This window comes from Anneissia japonica, unplaced genomic scaffold, assembly GCF_011630105.1.
Source record: "Anneissia japonica isolate Jap-2015-1 unplaced genomic scaffold, ASM1163010v1 scaffold287818_len932483_cov186, whole genome shotgun sequence".
Lineage (NCBI taxonomy): Eukaryota > Metazoa > Echinodermata > Crinoidea > Comatulida > Comatulidae > Anneissia > Anneissia japonica.
The window spans coordinates 704,667-730,095 of NW_022703366.1; the positions used below are offsets into that span (position 1 = coordinate 704,667).

Below are 25,429 nucleotides of genomic sequence, written 5' to 3' on the forward strand. Positions count from 1 at the left end.
ACCTTCACTCGTGATCGTGCAACTACAAGCAACTAGGTAGAACAAGTTGCCCAGAGCACTTTTGTCGCTTCCAACTGTAGATTGTTTTTAATTAGTTGCCATGCAGCACTACTATACCTGGATACAACTTTAAAACATGGCGTGCACACAGCTAACTGACTGGAGTTAACTGGGTTACAAGAAAATCAACCATGGTCAACTGATGATTTTTGGTCGCTTTTGATTGCAAGGAGTGCTCATCTCACTTTAATTTGCTTGACATATAGTTGCTCATCAGTTGTTCACAGTTGCTGGCTAGTTGCCAAAGATCAGATTTATGGGGGCTTAGATTCAAGTATTTTCTCTTGGTGAAATGTGAACCTTCCAACCAAGAATAGAACCACAATAAAAGAGAAAATTATAACAATAATACAAAATATAAAATCTAATAGTTATTTGGTATCAGAACAGCGCTGTTGTCAGCTCCTAATTACCTCCACTGGTTTGAATTCCTATGTGGCCAAACAATGGTCTAAAAAATCATGTGTTCCCCCATATTTATTGTTATTTAAAAAAAAAACATACCTGAAGATAATTTCCTATGTAGAATACTTGGGTCTTGAGTGTTCAAAATAATTTTTTTATATTTTGTACATTGAACCAGGGGAAAATAAATGTTGAATAAATTGGTGCATATTTTAGTCTAAAGTTTGCCATTGATTATGATCCAATAACTAAAATTTTATTTAAAGAGATGCGTGCAAAAGTTTAAAGCGTGTGTTTATTTGTTTACAATAAAATATAGATAATCCTATGGCTACATCCATAGGATTTGATGATTTTTTTTTTTTTTTTTTTAACAACTACAATAGTAAATTAACTTTTGATAAATGAATATAGCAATTGAGATAGGAAGGAGATCATGTAAGCAGGTGGATTTATGTTGGAGTGTTGTAAATGTTAGAAGGGTTTTACTTACATGGTAATCATATTTTTATAGTTCAAGGCCTTTAAATTACATGCAGCAAAAAGAATATTTTCTTATGATCTGTTTTCAGTAGCATAGGTAGTCGGGAAGGCTCAGGTCACCTACGAGAGAGGTGGGGGGGTGGACAGGGATAGGAAACAGCCTCTTAAAGAGATGCAGGCAAAAGTTTAAAGCGTGTGTTTTTTTGTTTACAATAAAATATAGATAATCCTATGGCTACATCCATAGGATTTGATGGGTTTTTTTTTTTAACAACTACAATAGTAAATAGAGATAGGAAGGAGATCATGTAAGCAGGTGGATTTATGTTGGAGTGTTGTAAATGTTAGAAGGGTTTTACTTACATGGTAATCATATTTTTATAGTTCAAGGCCTTTAAATTACATGCAGCAAAAAGAATATTTTCTTATGATCTGTTTTCAGTAGCATAGGTAGTCGGGAAGGCTCAGGTCACCTACGAGAGAGGTGGGGGGGTGGACAGGGATAGGAAACAGCCTCTGCACAAAGCAGGACTGAGGAGCCTACAGTATCTTTGATGGCTTATGTGAAAATAAGTTACTGTATTTATTTAATTAGCTTATGTGAAAATAAACTACAGCTGTATTCATTAAATTTTTTTTTTGTGGCAGTGATCAATTAAACAGCATCCTGGCCTGAGAGAAGGTCACCAAAACATAAACTTTGAGAGCCGCTTCCAACCAGCATAATTGGTAAACATTTGAAATGTTGTCTCAACATGTACAATTTCTTTAGTTAATCAGAGCAATTTCTTAATAACAAAATTCTTAATTTTTAAAATGTCAACGTACACATCAAGGAACATAACATAGTATAACATTAATGTTTATCTTATTTTATCGATAATTGAAACCTAGCTTTGTTCACTTCATTTCCAGATGACAACTGGTTTAACATCAACAGGCAAAAAAATAACTGACTCAAAAAAGATTTTGTACTATGATCATACTAACCTACAGTAGCATCTGCTGTGTAAACAACACAGCAATTATTGACAAGTTCAGATTGGCCTAGATTTCCAGCAATGAAAACCTAGTGTTTTATTAAGGACAGTGGCTATTGTTACACTAGACTTAAACAAATTCTTAATTCTCATTGGATGATATTGTCCTAATCCAATCCATACATAAAATATCATCCAATCAGAATTAGGAATTCATTTCAGACTGGTGCAGTTGTATTTTCAGTAATTTTCTATATAAAATCGAATTCAACATCAAAAATATATAATTGAAAAGTGAATTACCTTACCTATAAACAAGGCTACTGAAACCAAAGCTGAAACATATTAGCTGTGAGTCTACTAATTTTTATTGGATTATTAAGAAATCATTTTTCAATTAAATATTATATGAAACCACATAAAATTATTTGAGAATCAAAATTATATTTACCACAATTTGTTAGCTAAACAAGACTTACTATTGTAACTTAGATTTGTTTCTTTTTTGTAGTTACTCTGGCAAATTTATATTTAGATTGCTGAAACTTCAAAAGAAGCTTCTGGGAAAACTGGGACATTCAATAGGTGTACATTTCTACAGTTGAAGCTCTAGTGTAAAAATTTGAGAATATTTTCACGTTTTTAGGTGCGGTATGATATACAGTTATAGCATCAATTACAATCCCACAAGGCTGTACTTCAAACAAGCCCTCTGTTTATGGCATGTGTTAAAAAATGTTTTTTCACCTGCAATATCAAAATTTTGCTTGTTCGCCAATTTTGTTTTGTAGTGCATATTATACTGAACTGTATTTGAAACTGGACTACAATAAGTCTACTTCAGTTTTAATTGATTAAGTGGTTCAACGGATTTTAATACCTTATTTCTAATGTATCTTTCATTGGAATTATGCTGTCACATGTGTAAGCTTGGGGTTAGAAATTCACACAATAAAAAGAAAGTGTCTGTGGTGAGATTTGTGAGGTATGAATCTGTAAGCTAGACAAATTTAAAAGATACAATTTAAAGTGACAGATTCTAGAACGATAACTCTTCTTGTTGTCCTTGCTGAATTTTAAAGTAGATATTCAAGTTCATTTCATCACTGATGATGTTTCAGAGATCGCTTGTTTTGAATTTCTAATATTCCTTTATACCAGCATAATTTTACAATCTGAACTTTCTTGCTATTTCTCAAAGGATATAAGGTTGCCATAATATGCATAATTAAATCCATCCTGGGTTATATGATGTCTCAGATGTTATATCAGATTTTGTATAAGGTATATATCTATTTCCAAAAGCTAATTTACTAGTGCATGCGTAGGTATGTTTTATTATAAGACAGCAGTGATGAAATACAGTTGCTAACTTATACACTCCTAAAAAGTGCAGGGCCGTAGCCACAAGTATTGGAGTGATTAGGTTGCAAGCGAAGCGAGCAATGAGTCTAAAGCCAGTGGCCTGGTGGAAAAATTTGCTATTTTTACATTGTATAGATAGACTTTAATGATGTTTTGAATCTGTAGTAGCAATCTTTTAAACATACAAATATTTTTTTTAAAATATGTTTTAAACTACCATCAGGGTTATGGTGAAACAAAACAATACAAACGCTTTAAATTTAAGACAGGCATGTTTATTCAAGAGAAAGATGGTTACTCACAGCATTGTTGTTATTTTGGTATTTTGGCTTTTCACCTTGACAAATTTGTGGATTATGGTTTTACAAAAATGATCATTAGTGGAGAAGACATGGAACATTTGAAAGGTGTGATGAAAGAACAGTAGTGGATGGATTTCTTGACCCAAACTCAAGCTCTCATTGAGAAAACTATTACCTCACAGCAAGCGTCATCCTGAAATGTAACCCTTTAGCCTAGACAAGGCAGGAATTGCCACCTATTTCTGTCAATATTCAATAATACAATGAGTTCTTCAAGATTACTTGAAATCTTTACATATGTTTATAGCTTGAGTATTGATGTTTTGAAATTTATAGTAATCCCATAATCAGAAAAGATCATAAAATAGGAAGACAAATGGGTTTTATCAGTGGAGTTATTGTTGCCTTGTGCACTTGGATAGTGCTATCCTGTGGCGAACAATTTGTTTCTGGATACTCATTAGTCTGTGTCTCACTATAATATCCCAGCACTTTACTACATGTTGAGAATTGTATTTAAATACGCCTACTACATTTAGCTAAATGTCTGCAATCCCATTAAAAAATTGAATGACCCAGTCCTGCTCTTTGGGCCAGTAGTTTCTCCAATCAGGAGTGTTAGAATGCATTGTATGTGTACCATAATATATTGTCAACTGTGTTTAAACTCTGGTCTTAATGATCAGCCCCTTAAGAACAACCAATATCATTTTTGCTGCAGTGAGGGACTCACTATACACTGATATATCGACTTCTATTCTATCCTGACGTGCTAACTTCCCTGCTGGCTTCTAATATCAGACAGTATTCACATGGACCTAAGTACTATAAATTAATTTTCAGTGTCATGGTGCATTAACCGATATAAATTTAAAATTGCCAATGGAAACTTCCTAAATTGAGAAACCTATGTAGCAAGGCCAAATTAATACATACTGTAATTACAGTTTGATTACTAATTGCTTATAAAATAAAATGAATATCAATGAAATTTCAACTTATATTACTGCAATAATTAAATATGTAATTTATTAATGCATATTATGTAATCCATATAAAAAATTGTGGTGGTGTAATCTGAGAAAATTTTAATGCGTCTTACCCAAGGACACAAGCAAGAATGGCATCGGCAGGCCTCGAATACGGGCGCTATCACACCAAAGTCCACTACATACAGTACTATTTGTCTCCGCCCCTACTATATCACATTACCACTTGATTCTATTATTCTACCTTTTATAGTACATTTGCAACTACTATATTATGGCCAACAGTTGCCCAACCCTGACTAACCCATAATATTTAATAAATTATCGTTGGCTTTTTCTTCCTTTTTTTTTGCACACAATAATAATGTTCAAAATAAAGATACAGTACCAGCAAATGTATAAATATATATGTATTTTAATATATATATATTTTTTTTAAAATTTGTAGTTAAGTTTTTGCTCTCTTTGTTATTTTCTGCTTTTAAAATGTTTTTGTAGATAAGAACTGAACCACTTTGGAAATCAGTACTATGTATTGAAAGTGTTTATTCAGTATAAAGAAAGAATAAATAAATAAATAAATAAATATAAATGTAACCTTTTTCTTTGATTTTTGTTTTCATAGCATGCTGATTGCTGAATTGATGTTAAATGTTTGCCAGCTTTTCTCTGGTCATAAGGATTTGCTTTGTGGGTTTTCCACCTTCTTGCCATCTGGACATTCCATCACGATTCAAAACAATGATCCACAGCTTGTACGAGTACGTCTACCTCAGTCTAACGGAATGACACTAGACCGGTTGAAAGAACATGTAAACGCCACTCAGGTAAGATCACCAGCTTATTCTTGTTCCTATTTTAAAAGACAAAATACCGTTTGTTAATTTTGTTGTCGTGTGTTGTAATAAGCGAAGCACAGGTGGGGAAATATGCAGCCTATGGACCACATGTGGCCAAACTGCAATATTGTTGCGGTCCACAAAAATAAATGAAAACCCCTCTGTGTGTGACCGGCTTACTATCTGCAGTTAGAAAACCCATAGAAAGCCCCTTGTTATGATTAAATTTGCATAAAGCAATATAATACAGTGCATGAATGTATTTTACACACTGGAAACAATATATTTTCACATTAAAACATCTAAATCTGCATGCATCAAGTGTTGAATCCAATATTCACTTCACCTCTCATGACCCATTTTTATAGCCACTCTAGAAGTAAACAATCTTTCATTTTCAGATTTCTCTATAAAAATGTACAAAATATAGAAAATTGTTACATAATAAACATATCATACCATACTTAAATGCTCATAGAACTCATCCAGGTAGCAAGACTTCTATGCATGACTTCACAACAAGCTGATTCCATAACTATTAATCATTCTGTTCATAAAACCATAGCAAGTTTTTCTATAATATTCATTAAAAAGATGGAACATTTTTGTCACAAACATCTGGCTGGCACTAAACTGTCTTAGAAGCCCAATTAATTTTCTAAAAGCATTATTGTAATGCACACCTGCTGTAGTTCTCTAATATTTACCTATATGAACTTAGCCCAGAAACTATTTTAGATTTTTCGTTTAATTATTGAATGAATTTTTAGAATTTTAAAAAATATTTCTTAATATTTAGATCAATTTTTTACTGACTTTACTTTATTAACATTCACCATTTATATGTATATATTTATAACTCAACGAGTGGTGCATCATTTGAAAATACAAATAGAATAAAAGGAAATTGATTTACAAAAATTGAAATACTTTTAAGAGACAATTTCCTAATATGGTTTTTAATTTTTTATTTTGGAAATCTCAGAGCTATCTGGTAATTAAGAATGTCAAGACAATACAAACTACTTCAGTTTGATACAAATATATTGTTTTTAAACAAATTTAATTTTGACTAGCTCCACTTTAGTTTAATAAATCGCACATACCGCTCACTAAAATCTGTTTCTAAAAATCTGGCATGTTTCTAAAACATTTTCAATCACTCTTGTAGCAGTGCCTTTTCCTCATCTTATCTCCACAATTGGAACAATATTCCACTAATTAAAAGAGAAACACAATCCTTGGACACATTTAAGTTGCTATTTAAAACCCATTTATTCTAACAAATAATTGTACAATAATTTGTCTTGATTTTCTGTATATCGGAATGGCTGCTTTGTCTTTTGGGGCCATTATATCTTGGTAGCAGACTCTGAGCACCCGGTCGCCTTTGGCAGGGCAAATTTGAAACTTGCTCCTTTGTTCGCACAGAGGTGGATGGTTGGCCCTTTGAGAACTAGCCCTGTTTGCAACCACACCTAATTATATTGTTGTTAAGTCATCATGCTTTTTGGTTTATAATTTGATTGATGTAAAGTGCATTTATTCACTGTCAATATGCTCTATATAAATGTAAATTATTATTATGAAGACTTTTCATTTTATTAAAGGTCAAGATTTTTTTAACAAAATTAGCATATTCAAAGCTAGATTTTTTCCTTTGCAATGGTCGCTTGAAGGAATAATATGGTTTTGTTGTGCTTCCAAATTAGAGTCAAGTATTTGATAAATTATTACAGAAAATGCTTGTAGGAGTTACTTAGCTTGCTAATCGGCACAGTTTGTATAACATAGAATCTGTGTCATAGCCTCATGTTGAACCGTTCTTTAGCTTCCAGCAAGACCTGAAGGCTACATCCATCTGACAGTGATGGTGAGCTAAAAAAGAGAGAAGTAGATGCACAGATAAATATTAAAGAGAAAGTTAGCAGATGCTGACAGATAAAGCTTATAAATAAACTACATAGAATTAAAATAAATGGAGATATTGCACAAAAGATAGAAAAAGAAAATATGAAGTGCATTCTAGGTCAATGGTTGCAAACCTTTTTAATAATCTTAACAGACCCCATTTTACATGTTTAATAATACTACTGCTAGGACCCCTTGGTACAACAGGCAGTTGACACAAACAGCAACCCCTTTTTCACTAATTTTCAAATCAGTGGGTGTGCAACGAGTGGTCCACCAGTCTTGGGGTGTGTTTCTGCTGAATAACGCCAAAAACACATGTTTTTTATAAACGGTTAAATTCCTTCTGAACGCGTTTCTAGTGAAAATTGCAACTAATAAAAGCACTGCTTGCATATCCATCCATTTTACTTTCTTTTGACAATTTTTTAGCTTAGTAAAATTACGACCTGCAATTAGCCTTCGTTCATTGTTTGTGTAAATACAATAAATAAAAGTTCTGATTAATACTCCATAAAACCCTTCATGCAATTGTAACATACTGTAAATCTAAATCTTTTTGTACTTTAATGTTTTATTTTAACACAATTTTATATATTTTTATAATCATTTGTGTAAAATTAAATGCAATCCGCTCTGAATTTCTTTTTTGGACAATAAAACGTGAATTGAATTGAATGTGATATTTACGATTTACTGTAGCAGAAATAGCATCCATAAACTGTGAATACTAATCTTAATAACATCTTTATTTTTTTTTAACAGAAGTTGTTTTTAATTTATAGTGTTTGTTAGTTGTGAAACAGTGACTTGACCAAACATGATCCTTAGGCTATAATTAATTTTAACCTATTTAAATTCAATGTTTCCTTATATTTACTATGAAAAAATTTTCCGTATTATCGCCCTGAGAATTACTTCAATGTTGCTTGTGTTGTTTATAATTTGCCAACAGCTTACAAAATTAATAAAGTAAGACAACTATTCCATGTTTAATCAGTTTAATATTCCTTTATTTATTTAATTATGTTATTTATTTACTTATTTTATTCATTCATATCAATTTGTAGATTTGTGTCTATTTTTTTTCTGTATTTAAGTGGCGATTATTGTATGATGTTTATTTATTAACAAGGGCTCCTGAACATCAGCCTCCGTTTGGGGAAATTCGAAGGGTTACCTTCTGTAAACATTTTTGAAATAAAAATTAAAACAAAATTCCCACTTTTAAAACTTAACAAACGTTCAACATCTACAAGATAGCCCAGAATGAAAAGAATTCCTTACACTCCCACCTCCCTTCCTGTCGCCTGTGCAATATATCTCTTCTCAACTCCCACAATAATGCCTTCCTGCCTATCCCTTGTCGCAAATCCTGCTATGAAACATTGTTCCTTCCATATAAAGTATTATTACAGTATTACGTCACGATACCATGTGATATTACTCTGTTGCTATCGTTGCAAAATGAGTTCAACCGGATGCCATTTTCTCCACTGACAAACCATTTATCTCAATTTCTAACCCCTTTCTAACGTAATTATTAAGATGTTATATCTTAGTTTTTCTTTGTAAATTTTAATTGATGATTAAATGTGTGTTCGATAACTTATAATGCGAGCTTTTGTGTTTTTAGTACATTTTTATGGTAAAATATTAGATTTTAAAATGCCTATTCCAGAAAGCCTATGAAGTCATTCAGGCATAATGAACGGTAACCAACATCTGGTTGGCAACAGAGGGCGCTACCTGGTGTTGTGACGACACGGCTGTGGTACTCTATTCCCTTAACCTTGCATACTCCCTGTCTATTGACCCTTCCACAATCTCCTCTTCACTTTAAAAAGCAAGTTCTCAACATGCAGACCAAAGTCTCATTTTTACAATATTCATTCCTATCTTGAAGAATTGTACTATAATTTTTTTGTACTTGGTATTGGATTGTAATGTTAGGTTTGCAGTGAATAATGGCCCTTGATGGCATACTGAAGCAATATTTTAAATTGAATTGAATTGAATCAAGTACTGTAAGAAAGTTCTGTGCCTCTTCGATCTACTGTCTAATAATGTACCACAGGACATAGGCCTAGGTCTTCTATATCTACATCTGTGACTCAATGTTGTACTGTGCTCGTAATTACCTGTAGTGTAGTATAGAGGCAAGTTAACTGAATAATTGAATGTTTTGATTCTCATCGATTACAATTATACAGCTATTGCACGATATTCCCAGTGGCGCACACTATTTTAAGTGTGGCATTGGTTGTAAACTTTCACCATGCAGACACGTTACACTTTATTATAATCTGCAGAAGTTGTAAACAATGGAAAATGTGTCAATCATAGCAAGAATGTTTCTATGTTGATTATATTTTTCATTTTACCAACGGGGAAGTAATTTACATTACATAATTATTAGTGGAAGATGATTTTTTTTAATACCCTTGTCTGTAATACTAAACTCTTTAAAAAGCTTAATTTAGGCAATAAATATATTTTGTTGATTTACATTTTCTAGTGTTGTATGGTGTTTTTCAGTATGGTGTAGGTAATAAAAAGAAAAGGCAACCAACCTGATATGATTTATCCCAATGCAATGTGATTTAAAGTATTATGCAACATATATTTCGTCATTAATTCAGATATAGTATCAGAAGACAAACTATTATTTCTTTTATATTTGTGAGCAATGTAAAAGTCACTTTAAGCAGATTTATCCCTTGATGACATGTTGATGTTGATTAAAGGGTAAGGGTAGGAGAATAAAGAGGTGCTTTAGTAGCTACTGTTCATGTTCACATCATTCCATAATGACAACTGTACTGAACTGTATTGAATTCCACTACTACAGTATAGATTTCTAGTTCATTCAGTACATTCAATAATCACACAATTTATGGAACCCACATGGCTGTACTATGAGTAGGAGGTTAGTAGAAAATAATTAGATTTTCCAAAATAAGATAATTTCATGGGATTAAAGTCTCATGTTGCTGTGTTCCAAACAATCAGAAAGACATGAAATGCGATTAGAAAATTAGTTGCAGCACTAGCATTGGGGGGGGGGGCCTTCGAAAGGCCATCGGACAGGTCAGGCCCCTGTTGGAAAGGCCAAGCACCTTGTTGGCTTGACTTTTCAGACCAAAACAGAGGTAAACATACAGTAATACATTAAAAGTTTCTCTATTCTTTGCTTGCCAGAATTTGTCAGAACCCCTATCAGACACCTTAACCCTTAATATATTTTTAGAGCCACCATTATTAGGAAAAACAGATGCATGGTCAATCTCAACTTAAGATCATCAATGCATTTATATTGATGGATGGCTCCAAAAGCATTATTACCAGAAGCAAAATTTAAGATTGCTGAAAAAGAGTTCCATTTTGTGCTCTGAGGCACACTAGCATTAAAAGCCTCGTCAGGTGAAAATGCCTTGCACTTCACATTATAAACAAGATCACAGAGAAAGTTGGCAATCCAAGAAACATAGCAGATGGTGCATTCATATCTGACGGTGTTGGATTGCAATTGTGTGATCATCAAAATCAAATACTTTCGAAAAATCTGTCAGTAGGACAGATGACACAATAGCAGGATATGTCTGCTAAGACATTGATAAGGTAGTGATTACTTTAAAAACTCCCCACTGATTACTAAACTACATAATATTATATTCGAGCCCATCTTTCATAGAGATTGACGTCATTCGCAGCAAAATGTAATTTTACTGAACACTCTAAGAGCAACACTGTAAATGCAGATTTCTGTTAGAGTTCATACCTTTCTTTGCTTTTGCCAAAATAAATATTATTATTAATCTGTGATAGCATTTTTAATGAACTGAGTGTAAGCATTAATGTTAGATATTAGCTGAGTGTTTGTGTTAATGTACTGTACCTGCCTCTTGCACTGTAGATCCCAGTTTATAAGACCGGACTAGGTTGTAGACATTCAAATTTGAATTACTCATCTTCTGGTGATAATTATACATGAGAATTATGCAAATTAAAGCCAGGCCTTGGAGGAAAAAAATATTTTTATATGTCTGTACAGCTGATTTTTCTAAACACAAAAAGATGTTTGACAAAAAACTCAGAAACAGTTAATGAGATACATTATATTTTTGAAAATATAACACTAACAGCTGGTGGAAAGGATTGAAAAATGGGTGGTTATGGCCCATATTTCTACCTGTTTTTTAACTGTTTCCGAGATTTTCATTGAAAACTCTTTTTGGATCTTGGAAAAATTAATTTAATTTTGTTAGATGCTTGGACCTCTGTCTGTAATCTGTAAAGTTAATCAATTGATAAAGTATACAGGTCTACTGGGACATACATTCACAGAATCTATACACACACATGTTTTATGTGCAAAGATGCTGAATACATTAAATAATATCATTTAGATTTTGACAGTTAATTTTTGATGGCGCTAAATCAGTATTTGTGGCGAAGACAAGCCAAACCAGTCACTCCTTGCAAATTGTGTTTCGGAGATAATGGCCAAAACATGTTGGAATGTTAAAATTTTCAAAATCTATTTTATTGCACTAATCTAAACTTTATGTATCTCTACATCATGCTATGTTGTTATTTTCCCCATTTTTGACGTTAATCTTGTGATTTTATAGTTTTGATTATATTTTCGATGTTTATTGCAATATTCGCCTGTAAGTGGGAATGAAGAGTTCCTGTTGGACAATTGTTAATAAAAATAAAATTTAAAAAAAAAAGTTAAAACAACATTTTTTAACTATTAGTTGATGGTCTCTGAATGAGAAGTGGTTGAACTTTGAAAGCTCATTTCTCAATACTGTTCTTTAAACAGATGTATCTTTAATTGCTTGTAACGTCATAATGAAATATCAGATTTAAATGATTCTTTCACCATTTTATTACTTTTAGTTTACTGCTTAACTCTATTAATAACCAAAAATAATTTTTTTGTGGAGAAGACCGCTTTGGCTTATCTTTGCCACATTTATCCTTAATAATTCCTCCAGCAGAAGATTAAGAGACAAGCACTGTATAAGACTTTTACATTAGATCTGCTTCTCCACAGCTTTCACACATCCTTTTTCAAAACAATTCAATTTTATAAGAGTCGTAAATATCAAACATGCATTTAGTTATATCATAGAGGAGGGATTGAAATTGCTGGCATTTCGCCATAAGCTTTTAAGGAAAATTAGAATTTTCCTAAATTCAGCTTAGAATGGATCTGATGTTGCTTGTGATTTACTAGTTTAGGTTTAATCCTCACTTGAAAGTAAACAAAAATCAATTTTGACTTTTAACATTCTGTTTTATGATTGCCTAGATGAAAGTAAAAGTGAAAAATAAAACTTCATGCGGAAAGGGCAGTTAACAATATCCAGGGTGAAATAATTGCAATGAGGATAGTGAAATTTTATTGCAGTAGTAATTAACAATTACAGTAGCAGTAGTAAAACTTGGTATAGATGTAATGTATGCATAATATAAAATGTTTCTGAATTCTTCTTGTTGTCATACCATTTCAGACCAAGAGCACAGTTTGAGAAAAAGTCAGAAGTTCTATTAATTGATCTTTCTTTACTTGAAATTTGCAAGCAGATTTGGTAATAATTTTAATGGATGAATCCTCAGTTTTAAGAATAGGCCTACATATCTGAAAATACTGATTACGCTTAATTTTTTTATTACAATTTGGCCACCTTGTGGCCATTTTGCCACAACATGCCTCATTTCTGTAAAGTTTACATAATGGTGGTTTTTTTTTGGTTTTTTTTTTTGTTTTGCTTTCAATTATAGACTTCAGCAAAATTCCAACATATACTGTAATTATAATAGAAATTCATAAGAATATACTATAATTTTTTGAAAGGATGGTTCCTAAGGAGGGTTCAGGTGGTAGCCTTGCTTATCCTTTGACTGCAGCTAATGAAATAACAACAGGCCTAGAAGAGGATAGAAGCTGAATATTGTCATCACATAGTATAAGTTGTTGAAAATTTCAATTTCATTAAATTAGTTAGCAAAATTTCACTTACTATTTTAAGAGAACTATCTCCCAATTTCTGCTGAAGAGTAATATCGGTTGTTTTGTTTGTCCACATTATCTAGCTAAGATGATGGTTAGCTTTATTTTTAGTTGCCGTGGAAATAGTCATTACCTTAATTTGAAACTGCTAATTGAAGTTGCAACTAAAGCTACATGACGATAAAACGATTCTTTCTCATTCAAACACTTTTTCTTAAAGTGATTTAGGTACAGTTTGTTTTGGAAAGTTTTTTTGGGAGTGCCATAGAGATGAGGTTTTTTATTTGTTTCCCATTTCTGGTGTATTTTTTTTTTTTCATTTTTAGATCAACCTTTTTATTAAACATTTAGCTCTTGTTGCAAATACAACCTCAGTTATATTTAAGAAATGTTTTGAAAAACATTTGTATCTTGTCACAAAAAAAAATAATCCATAAAGAAACCTTCATGTCTTGTAAAAACCTGTAGCTAATTTCCAGGTAAGAATTACTACAGAACATGTGCCATGTTGATTCTTAAAATACAGCCACTGATACATGCCCATTCAACTAATGTGAACCCATGATAAAGCAAAATCAAACATTATCATCAGACAGATTTTGGCGGATGTCTGTCGTCATTTAAAACAGCTATTCTTGACATATCTCTCTTTAGCACTAACAGATTACCAACATTGTGACAATTTTGATGCTACCAAAGTAGGATTTCAGATTTTTTGTCACATAATTAGATAAGATGACATTAGTAGGGGGAAATGATGTTGAAAGCTACTCTGACATAGTGAAGTCAAGATTTATTATAATTTTCTATTGTAGTAGTCACTTTTGAACCTATAAACTTGTGTCTAGTTTGGTATAAATTATCTATACACATTTGAAAAAAACTATTTTATTGTTTTATATTATTATACTTTATTTACAGTAGTGAGGGTTGCCCTTACAGCTATTAAACTTACTCCAAGTGGCCCTTATAGAGATAGAAAAAAAAAATAATGAATAATAATAGAAAAAAAAAAACACATGCACACAACAAAAACACTATCACCAGCTCTCACATCTAATGTGCAGTCATTAGATGTAGTGTTGTAGGTTATTCAAAGTAGATTTATGGATATTACTTAGATAAAACATCGACATTCAATTTTTTATCAACAGATATCAAGAGACATGAAGATGATGTTAAGAAAATGGAGATGGTGTTGGAAATGAAGATCATTGTAATGATGAATGAGTTGTCATTGCAGTGATGAAGAGGAAGGTGATTTTGTGATAAAGAGGAAGGTGGTTTAGTGATAAAGAGGAAGGTGTTTTTTTTTTTTAAATAGGAGATCAATTGTCAGTAGAGTGATGGTGAGGAATATGGTTTTGACGATGGAGTTAAGTTTAATGATGATGTAGAGGAAGATGCAGATGGTGAAGTTGTTGATGATGAAGATCATTTTAATGATAAAAAATGAGATGTCAGTGCGCTAATAATGAAAAATTTGGCTTGGAGAGAGATTGTGGTGATGATGTTGATAATAAAGATCATTGTAATGATGATTAATGAGATAATGTAGAGGAAGATGGAGATGGCAGTGTTGATAATGAGAAATACTGAGATAACAGAGATGATGAGAATGAGGAAGATGGCATGATTATAGTGATGATGATGATGATCAAGATAGAAATGTAATGATAAACTTGGGATGATAGAAATCATTGTAATAATGATGATGATGATGAAATTCAAAATAAATATGGAAGTGAAAAGTAAATGTGGGAAAAAAATGAAAAAGAAAAATTTCTCCTCAACTCCTGGCCTTTACTAAAATTGTTACACCCCTTGTTTGAAAACGTTGTGCCCTCTTGAATCTTCTTCTCACGTAATAATTGCAGATCATTGATTTACAATTGCAGGTATAAAGCATTAGTTTCATACAGGTGTTAGGGTTGCTTACAGGAAGGGCCACTTGAAAGCTACTTTAAATCCTCGCCCTCTTGAATGAACCATCCTGATGGGGAAAAATATGAAAATGAAACGAATGATGAGGGTGGGAAAGAATATAATACCTGAAACCCTGTCTTGATTTAACACTCTTTTAATGGGATAATTCTGCCATTTTTGTTCTTCATCAGCCAGATTGTGCATTATGAGCCAGATTGTGCATTATGAGTATCGTACTTGACCATTGAACATCACAATACAATGGTCAAGTGTAAAACCTTGAACAACATACAGTAGTACAGCATTGTACTCCTAGAAACAGTTATCAGCAACTAGAAAACTATCAATTAGCTAATGTTGGTAAGCTTGTACCTGATAGTTAATTTTACAAATAATTTGTTTCATGTGAACTAGCTTTGTTTTCTCCTACATTTGCATATTGTAACATTTTTTTAAAATCACTGTCAAAGTTTTCTCATTCCTGAAGATGACCCAATAAAGGTCGAAACGCCGAATATGGCCTCCCTCTCATTATTAGGAGTAAAATTTGTTTGATGTGAAACTACAAGTAGGTTGGCATCTTTCCATGCTATATGAGATAAGATATTGAATCTTGATCAGTTTCTTAATAGGTTTGCAATAGCACACAAACACAGGCAAATCAAACACAACTAATTACAGATTTTGACATTAGCAGTAGATCAGTGGTAACAACTATTACAGCAGCTTTAGTGTTTAGAAAATAAGAGAGGGATATTATCGCTTATGGAGAAAGCGGGTAAATCTTGTTTAGAGGAGGAATTATTAAATATTTTTCAAGGATGGAGGAAGTAAAGTTTAGTTTTGTGTTTAGATTCCTAATTTCTTAATTTATTTTGTATTGTACTCATCAGTTACAATTATGAACTCTTTTTCAATGTGTACCACTCTTTTGTAAGTGTACATCAAAATAAATATTATCACTCAATATATCACACATAGAATTAATACTAATAGCTGATTTTAACTAACAAAGAGCTTGAACAAATAGTCAAAGAAAACTTGAATAACTTTAAAACATGCAATTTACTACATGGTTGAATATATATTTGAATAGGTTTACGTTACAAATTCATATCTAAACAATAAATATGGATTTCCTTTTTTTAACCACAAAATATGAGTGGTTTTGACTGTAGAGTGCATTATGTATGTTGACCTTGCATTGAGTACATGAAGACTGACTGTATAAGAAAAAAAATAATTAGTTTTATAATGAAAAAAAATGTGAAACATTATTGATAATATTGATTAATGAACAGCTTGCAAAAACTCATTTGTAATAGATTTTTATTTTTCATTTATAGAATAGTGCTATAATTTCAAACATTTCCTTGATACTATTGGGTGCGTAAAATGTGTTCTACCTGATGCTATAGGGCAGGCAAAAATAAAGTTATATTAAAAAGACAACTAGAGCAGTCACTTTATAGAGTGCATACCTTCACCTTGTGCCTGAATACCAACAATAAGCAGGCTGTGTATGATGAGAGAAGCTGCAGCATACCCTCAAGAAAATAATGGAATTGCCCAGCTTATTCAGGTATGTTATTTTATTGAGTGCTACCTGAATAGGAGGGGTGTTTCCATTATTTTCTTTTATGCTCGAGGGTAAATAGTTTAATTTCCTTGACCTTTTCCGAAAAAAATTGAATACTGTCTTTTTGTGATTATTATTCTGCTAAATTTTATGATGATCCAATTCATTAGGTTTTTGCGTAATCTTGCTAACAGACAGAGACAGCAGTGCATAAATGACCTCCTTGGTGGAGGTAAAAATTAACAAGGATTACAAGAACCAAGTAATTATTTTCATCCAATGAGGCACAAACAAATCGTTCTTTTTTTTGTGATGATTTTCAGACTTTCAATACAAACATCCTTATTTGATTGATTATCAACCAATTTATAGGTTTATTTAAAGAATATGACCAGAGTTATATGTCTTCAATTGTCAAGGACAATTTCTTCTCATTATAATTTTCAATTAATAGATAATAACAGACACTAGATATACGAGTAAAAGCAATTAATATATAAATTTTTTAGGACATACAGACAGTGAATCTTTACAAGGAATTAATAATAGTTAAAGTAATAATGATTATGTTATGTTGGTCTTATACGTGAATTGTCAATTAGAACAATGCTTTGAGGAAGCCTGTTGCTCTCCCTGGGAGAGTATGATATTCTATAAAAGTATACAAATAAAGCAATTAAATATGGATTTTTTTTTAAATGAAATACAAACATACATACTTAAAAAATAAAAAAAAATAAAATTGATCATTTATGGTTATTATTGTTATTGATTAAAAAAAATCAATAATTATGTTGGCCTTATAGTGCATATTATCAAGAGTTATATTATTAGTATAGATCCATGCTACCTGTATCACATGCTCCTCTCCATGGGAGAGTATGATAATTTCTATTTGTTATAAAGGTATATAGTGCATCGGATTATAGTTCCACAATGCCTACATTATAGTCTTCCTTGCAAAGCAACAAATATTGATTTATTTAGAATATACAAGCACTACATATTGTAAAGGAATTAATGAAAAAATTAACTTAATTAATATATGGTTATTATTATTATTTATAATAATAAATCATATTAATTATGTTACATTGGTTTTATATTGCATGTTATCAAGAGTTCTATTACTAGTCAATTAGATCCATTCTACTGAAACTCGTTCTCCTCTCCCAGGGAGAGTATATTCTTTATTGTCATAAGCCATAACACATTGGAATTATAGGGTTCTATAAACGCCAGTATTTGCTTAGCGAGTTAAAATGAAGTCATTCCAAAATGCAACCACTTTATTTAACTGAAAGAAGTACCTGAATCAAGATAAAAGTAAACTCTAAATATTTAAAAAAATTGGAGGAAAACGGTGAAAGCACCGGCAAGTTACTTGAGTGCATACAGTATAGGCTAACTTCTTTCAAAATTCAGTGTACAATTATGGGTGTGTGTACCACTATGAATTTCATGTGTTTTATTAACTTGTGACCAACCCAATTGGTCAGTTGCCTGAAGAAGAAGCTGGATGAAACGACACTCAATGTTAATAAGGCCAAAAAAAAGATTGTTGTGTTGCCCTTAAATGGAAAAAAGTCGAGATCGTCGGTCAGTCGGTCGGACACTAACCAAGTGTATATTGAAATAAATTTAAGTAAAATAAATCAATTTAAAGAAAGATTATTATTATTGTCCAACATACCATCGGTAATGAATAAGATGATGTTTGATTCACAGTAAAGAATAGGTTAGGCCTAGATCTGTTCGTGGCTTCACAGCTCAGCGCTAGAGATTCGGTGTTGCATGGTTCTCAAAATTATGCCTTCTATTCGACCGATTTTACGCTGTGCATCTATGGCACAATTTTGGTAAAAATACATGTCTGTTTTAGATTTTATGTTTTTAATGTCAATTTCGGAAGTGGTATTTCTTGAATTTGTACTTAAGTGAATGGAAGACCTTTGAACCAATTTTTTTTTTAAATACCAACCAGATTTTTTGGAAAATTTTGGTTGGTCGTGGAGGGCAACACATTTTTTTGTCCTAATAGTAAGTTCCAGTTTTTGATTTAAATACAATTTAATACTAAACGGATGAATGAAAACATTCACAAATTGGAACTTGTAAACATATGATAAATAAAAGAAATCTTGAATCTTGATCTTGAATCTATACTAGATAAAAAAATGTCTTTATTATAATCAGCAAAATGAGAAATTGTAAGACACATTGCACAAATAGCTCGCACATTTATTTATTATTAATATTATTTTCATATTTAGATTTGATTTTTAATTTATTTCATGTTATTATTCATTAGCTAAATTGTTGATGTTCTATACAAATCCTCAATTATTACCATACATACACGGATGACCAGTACTCAGAAGATACATATCAAAAGAGACAGTGGCCCAAGCAAACTAGAAAGGATATTACAGTATTTTACGGACAGTTTGCTGCATTAAAGCAATGTGTGGAATGCTCTCATACTTTCTCCAAGCAGTTAACAGAGTGAAGTTCATCTATTCAGTGTGTTTGTCTTCCATCAGAACATTTTAACCATGTTTGACAGAAAAACTAAGAAGAGATTAGGAGCACAGTAGGGTAGTTTGTGTAGGCGAAAAAAACATGAGAAGCAAAGCATATGAAAGTCATATTAATATAGATGATGAAGATAGACCAGCAGGATGCAGGATCGAAAGTCTGGTGGGTGGGGGGGCTCAAGGGGATATGCTTCTGGTGCTAAAATATTCAACAATTTTTTGTCATTTTTTAGTTGTTTTGAAAGGTTTAACATGTATTATCTTTGGAAAATTACTTGTAAAACATTTTCTATATTTGTTTGGTCTGACATGTTGTGCCTGACGAGGGATTAGCCTGTCCAATAGGCAGCCTAAGTTCTCTCTGTCCCTTGCTGGCACCATCCTAGCACAAGTCTCTAAATATAAACTTGGTTGTTGATTGTCCCTTTGCAGTTTGATTAAATTTTAAAGAATTGAGGCTGATTTAGTTTTAGCTACATATTATATCTTCCCAAGGAAAGCAATTTTCATAAAATAAATTTTTATGATGAGTAAAAAATTTTCAGTATCTGATTCACTTACCGGCATACTGTAAATCTTGTATTGTAATCATTTTTCATACAGTAATCAAAAATTTTTTTTTTTTTTTTTTTTGTAATAATCGCTTCTTTTTGCACTAATTATCCATTAGTGTACTGATTGTTTACGGATAGTTTACATTCGTTGTTATCTCACAGCATACCAGTAATTAGCATGTTCTCTGATCATGGCTTTTCCCCAATTTCTATAATACCGGTATCAGTTACTCGTGTTCAGCATTTCCCATACTACCAAAACTTTCACAACTACGGAAATAAATGTTCTCTAATCATTCTACAGTACATTTCCACTCATTAGTCATGTTTACTAAGAACAAGTCCTCATAGTTTGTCTTTCTAATAATAATTATACTTACAGTAATTGCACAGGCTATTTGTACATAATAACAGTACTTTTCAAAGTCTAAGTTGGTAAAAATATTGCCGAAGGTACTGTATCTGAAAGTCTTATTGATTGAATTGAACACAGCAGATGTTAGGGTACTTTGAAAGCCAATCTGCTTTATATTGACCGATATCTTGATGGAAAAAAAAATCCACCCAAAATTATCTGTTATGCTCTTGATAATGGAAAATTATATGCATCCATCAAATTGGAATAATGGCTCTGGATAATGTGTTCATTCAGAACTATAGATTCATTTACAAAAGTGCAAAGATACTGAAGCAAGTGCTATTGATACTAGTAGTAATATAGACCTTTAATGAAGTTTATCATGCATACATATACTGTACATCACATACATAACATATAATACATACACGCATCTTTACAAAGTATATGCCCTATGGCGCTGTGTTGCTGACTTACAGCAAGTGAATAAAACTGATCTTTATCAATTTATATACAATGTGTCAAAAGACCAAATTTATACAGAAGTGGGAACTTACAAGTAATACATATGCCCTATGGCACTGTGGTACTGACTTACAACAAGTGAAGAAACTTATCTTTATCAATTTATATAGAATGTGTCAAAAGACCAAATTTATACAGAAATGGGGACTTACAATTAATCTTGTAAGCTTTTAAAATATTCTTTTTCCAACACATTTTAATCAACTTGTCAATAACTGAAACTTTGTGGCATATTGATGCCATGTCTTTGAGTTTCTTTTATGCACACTTTTAGCTTTGCTTAGTTTTGTATTTTGACGAAAGTAGTATAGTCTTGTACAGGTTTGTTTTTTTGAGCATTTGGTGTTAAAAAATTTTGAGTGAAATTATCCTTAATCAAAACTGAATAATAGATTGAAGGTAGTGCTGTCTCTTATACACATCTAGATGTGTATAAGAGACAAAACTCGTTCTCCTCATTTATGGGGTACATTTTCGAGGGCTTGATAGAAAAAGTGTGGGAAATATGGGTGGAGTTGCAGCATTCATGCCGTATACTTGCAAGGACTTCGTAGCACAAGTGTGAGAAATAACCGGGGTGAAATTTGTAGTTGAAGTCCCTGGCCCATCTTGTGCAAAAACGTCACAATTTTGCGCACGGTGTTAGCGGGAATTTCAAGCTAGACTGGGTGCTAAGCCGGTAAGCCCCTTTGCTAAGCCTACCTTTGGTACAGCCACAAGATAGCGACCAGACAGAACACTTTTTGCCATCAGGAAGCAGTAAATATTGCGCCCTCTCTGGCACTATTGAGTCACATTTAATACCTGTCATTTTTTAGAGCGCAGTGTGATTTTTGGGTAAATGGTAGTTCAAGTCCATAAGAATTTTCAGTAAAATAGGTAGCACAAGTGTCTCATGTCTTGAAGTGGCTGCGGTTTGGTTGGTATGCAAGTGAGCTCCCCGGAATAGAAATACAGTGCATCCCTCTGATTCCGAGACCCCTCTAATTCGAGAACACTTTTTCAAAAACCAAATAACAATCTTCTATCTATCGAGGCTAAGCTAACCCTCAATCTGGAGACCATACCCCAAGGCCACCCTAAATTTTGAAGGCCCAAAGGTGGTTTCGAATGGGAGGGTGAACTGAAAAACCATAGCAGAATAATAGATTAGTGTGTATGATGTAAATGTTCTATTTATGTTTTGAGAAAATACCTGGATACTCAAAACCATTTGCCATACCCCAAATATCAAAGGCCTTCAGACTAAATCAGGAAACTGGGAATATATGTAAATAGTAGATAAACAACAGCCATGTTGGGTACAGTATTCTACAAAGGCAAAAATTGAGTATAGAAAGCTTAACTGTATGAATTTTTATGTTAGATAGTAACTCAAGGGTAACAAAGTCTGTGGGATATATTTACAATCAAATAAATACAGTTGATATGATTGTGTTTCTAAACACTTTAAGCTTGCATTGTTGGTCATGGAATTACTGCAAGAGTCTATCAGAAGCACACAGCAACTTTACTGACATTTAGCCAGTAAAATATTATTTGCTTGATTTCATCAAAATGACATTATGTTATAAAAACAAATATAAATATAAAGTTACTATAATCAAAGTACAGTTTTTTTCACTGAATTCCTTTTAAAATATGATTGTTTATTAATGTTACTATAATAATTATTAATGTCATTATTGTTATTTATGATATCATTGATTTTATATTTTCCACCTTCTAGTGTACCAGACCAGAGGGTGCAGAAGGCCATACACGTAGTTTAAGTAGTGGGAGCGTTTCTATAGCAACAATGACCCCTCAAATGGATGAGCTTATAAACCTGTTAGAGTCTACAATTGAAGTTGATGACTGAAGCCTCAATATAAACAAGATACAGCATGGGCTTCATCTGGTCAGTACAATTTATACCACAGAACATTTTTTATGAAACCAGATGAAACACACAATTCAATATTATATTTGAAACACTATAAAATATAACACACTAACTGTTGGCCACCTCATATCTGTTAGGGTATCCAAACATCAGCAAATGAAATTACAGACACCGTAAATCAAGCATCACTTTTAACAATGATTTTCTATTGGATGCTCTTGGAGACCACAATTAAAGTAGGCCTACCAAAACTAATAAATATGTTATGTTAAACCAGTAAAGCTTTGTAGTAGATAATCACAAAACAGTACAAAAATAAACAGAAAAAAGGAATTGCAAAATTTAAAAAAAATTTTTTTATTCAAAATGCAGGTATCTATTTGATTAATTTCCTGATTTATAGATAGCATATTTTTTTTGTTTACATATACTTATTTATTTATATGTTATTTTTTTCTGTTTTATATATTATGCTTGTTCATTTTACATATATTTATTTATTTATTTATATATTCTTTTTCTTCTATTTCATATTATAGTTATGTATTTTTTTTCTCTCTCTTCCCATCTTCAGTGCATATAGTTGGCATTGAAATACAAAGACAGTTTGCTCAATTGTATTGTCGTATGCATTGCCAGCCTCCCCCTGCCTACCTAGACCACGTTTACCAATGCAACATACAAATATTCCAGAGTGCAATGATTATATTCAGGAAAGAAAGGGATGACAAACACAGTACGGTAACACCTGACTGATATCTTTTTTGTTTGAAGTCAACTGCTTAATTGACAACAAAATTTAATCCAGTTAACTGGATTATAAATACTCTATTAACTGGAATTACTTTGATGCAAACTATTCAATTATATCCAGATATATGTGTTTACATGTGACTATTGTAGTTTAGTGAAGGTGTCATGACTAAGTGTAAATTCAGGTCACAAAAAACCAATCATGTTTGTTTTATTCTTTCTCTGCTAATGTTAAAGCCAGGCCCCAGAGGAAAATCATTACTTGATATGTTGTGCCTACCTGTACAACTCATTTTTCTAAGACATAAAAGTGGTATTTGACATAAAACTTGGGAACAATTAATGAGATACAAATTTTTAAATATTTAAAAACTGGGGAAAAGAGAGGGCCTAATCACCCTTTTTTCCACATTTTCACCCAGTTTTTTTTTTTTTATTCAGAGATCTGTATCCCATTAATTCCTAAGTTTTTTTGTCAAACACCCTTGTTGTGTCTTAGAAAATCAGTTGTACAACATACCAAATGCTATTTTTGTCTCTGAAGGCCTGTCTTTAAAGCTAACTGGGCTTAATTCAGTGTATGCATTCTGTAGCTTTTCCTTGTCATATTTCAAGACTATAGCAGCATATAACAGATAAGGGTTATTTACTAGATAAGGGATTTCAATGATTATGATATCGCATCTGACTTGATAAAACAGTACAATATATAGAAAATGTCAAGGTTAATGTTTCAAACATGTCTTTATGTCATATTTTATGAATACTTACAACAGATCCTGATAGCAATGCATTAAGTACTTACGAAAATACTAGCATTTGACATTAATTTTATTGATGCTCTTTTTACAACATAGAAATTCCAAGAAGAGTTTTGACCCATCTGAGATAATTCTTGCAGTAATTCAAAAAAATCTAAAATGAATACATGTACAGTATTCACTAAAGATGCAAAGTACACCGGTGCTGCAAAGTTCTTATTATTTATTTATTTTTGAGACACTGAGAGTTACACCTTTTTAGAAACTGTAACTGTCAGTGGCGTAGAAAAGTATTTTTCATTTGGGGGGATGATTGAAAATTTTGGGAATTGACATAAAATTACTGATGTCGTACACACCCTTCAGTGTGAAAATGTGGCTTGCTTTGCAAGCACATCTAACATCTACGGAAAGAAGAGCTTAGATTGGTACCAGATAAAATAATTTTGTTATCAACATTAATACATTATGCTAATTTTCATCTTTGTAAGCGCATAAGACATTGCAAATTAATTTTGTGACAGTCTTTTGAAGTGTGTAAAGCTCCATTTTATCCCATACATAGTCAAAATATTGTGGGGGATGATACAATGGACCATCCCCCCTTGTCAAATATTGGGGGATATATCCCCCATCCCCCTGGGATCTACGCCTATGACTGTAACTGTTTTCAATTCCTGTAACGGAGCAAATGCTTATGAAGCAGTTTGGCACAGCAGGAGCGGTTTGGTTTCCCAACCTCGAGATCGGGGTTTCAATTCCTCGGTGTGCATTTTGCTTGTGTCCCTGAGCAAGGCGCTTTATCTGCATTGCTTTTCTCCAGCCAGGAGTATAGATGGGAACCTGGTGGGGTTGCCTGCTCCTGCACTGATTACCAGCAGCAACACTTAAAGCATGTGGACCCAATGACCAGGGAAAAGAACTGCGCTTTATAACCTCAAGGAAGAGGCGCATTTTAAATGCCCGTACCAGTACCAAAAGTTTTTTCTTAAAGCCGAAACAATCTGATTCTGCATGGTCTCATAACAATGTTTTATCAAGTATAGAAGGTCCCACTTAATTCAACTCGGTGGTGCAAACATTAATTTGTACTAGGTAAGGATTGGTTATTATTATAAATCTACTAATAAACACCTGAAAGCAGAATCTGAAATCTTCAAGTCGAAACAATCAGAATCTGCATGGTCTCATA

General features: G+C 32.3%; 1 protein-coding gene across 1 annotated transcript in view; it reads left to right on the plus strand.

Moving 5' to 3' along the window:
- LOC117104391 (D-aminoacyl-tRNA deacylase 1-like) overlaps positions 1-24,635 on the plus strand; it is a 48,947-nt gene extending 24,312 nt beyond the window's left edge. The window contains exons 7-9 of the mRNA XM_033245214.1: positions 5,210-5,411; positions 22,568-22,738; positions 23,298-24,635. Of these exons, the coding sequence (XP_033101105.1) occupies positions 5,210-5,411; positions 22,568-22,699 (334 nt within the window). The 3' untranslated portion in view covers positions 22,700-22,738; positions 23,298-24,635. The remainder of the gene's footprint in view (positions 1-5,209; positions 5,412-22,567; positions 22,739-23,297) is intronic.
- Positions 24,636-25,429: the final 794 nt, after the last annotated feature.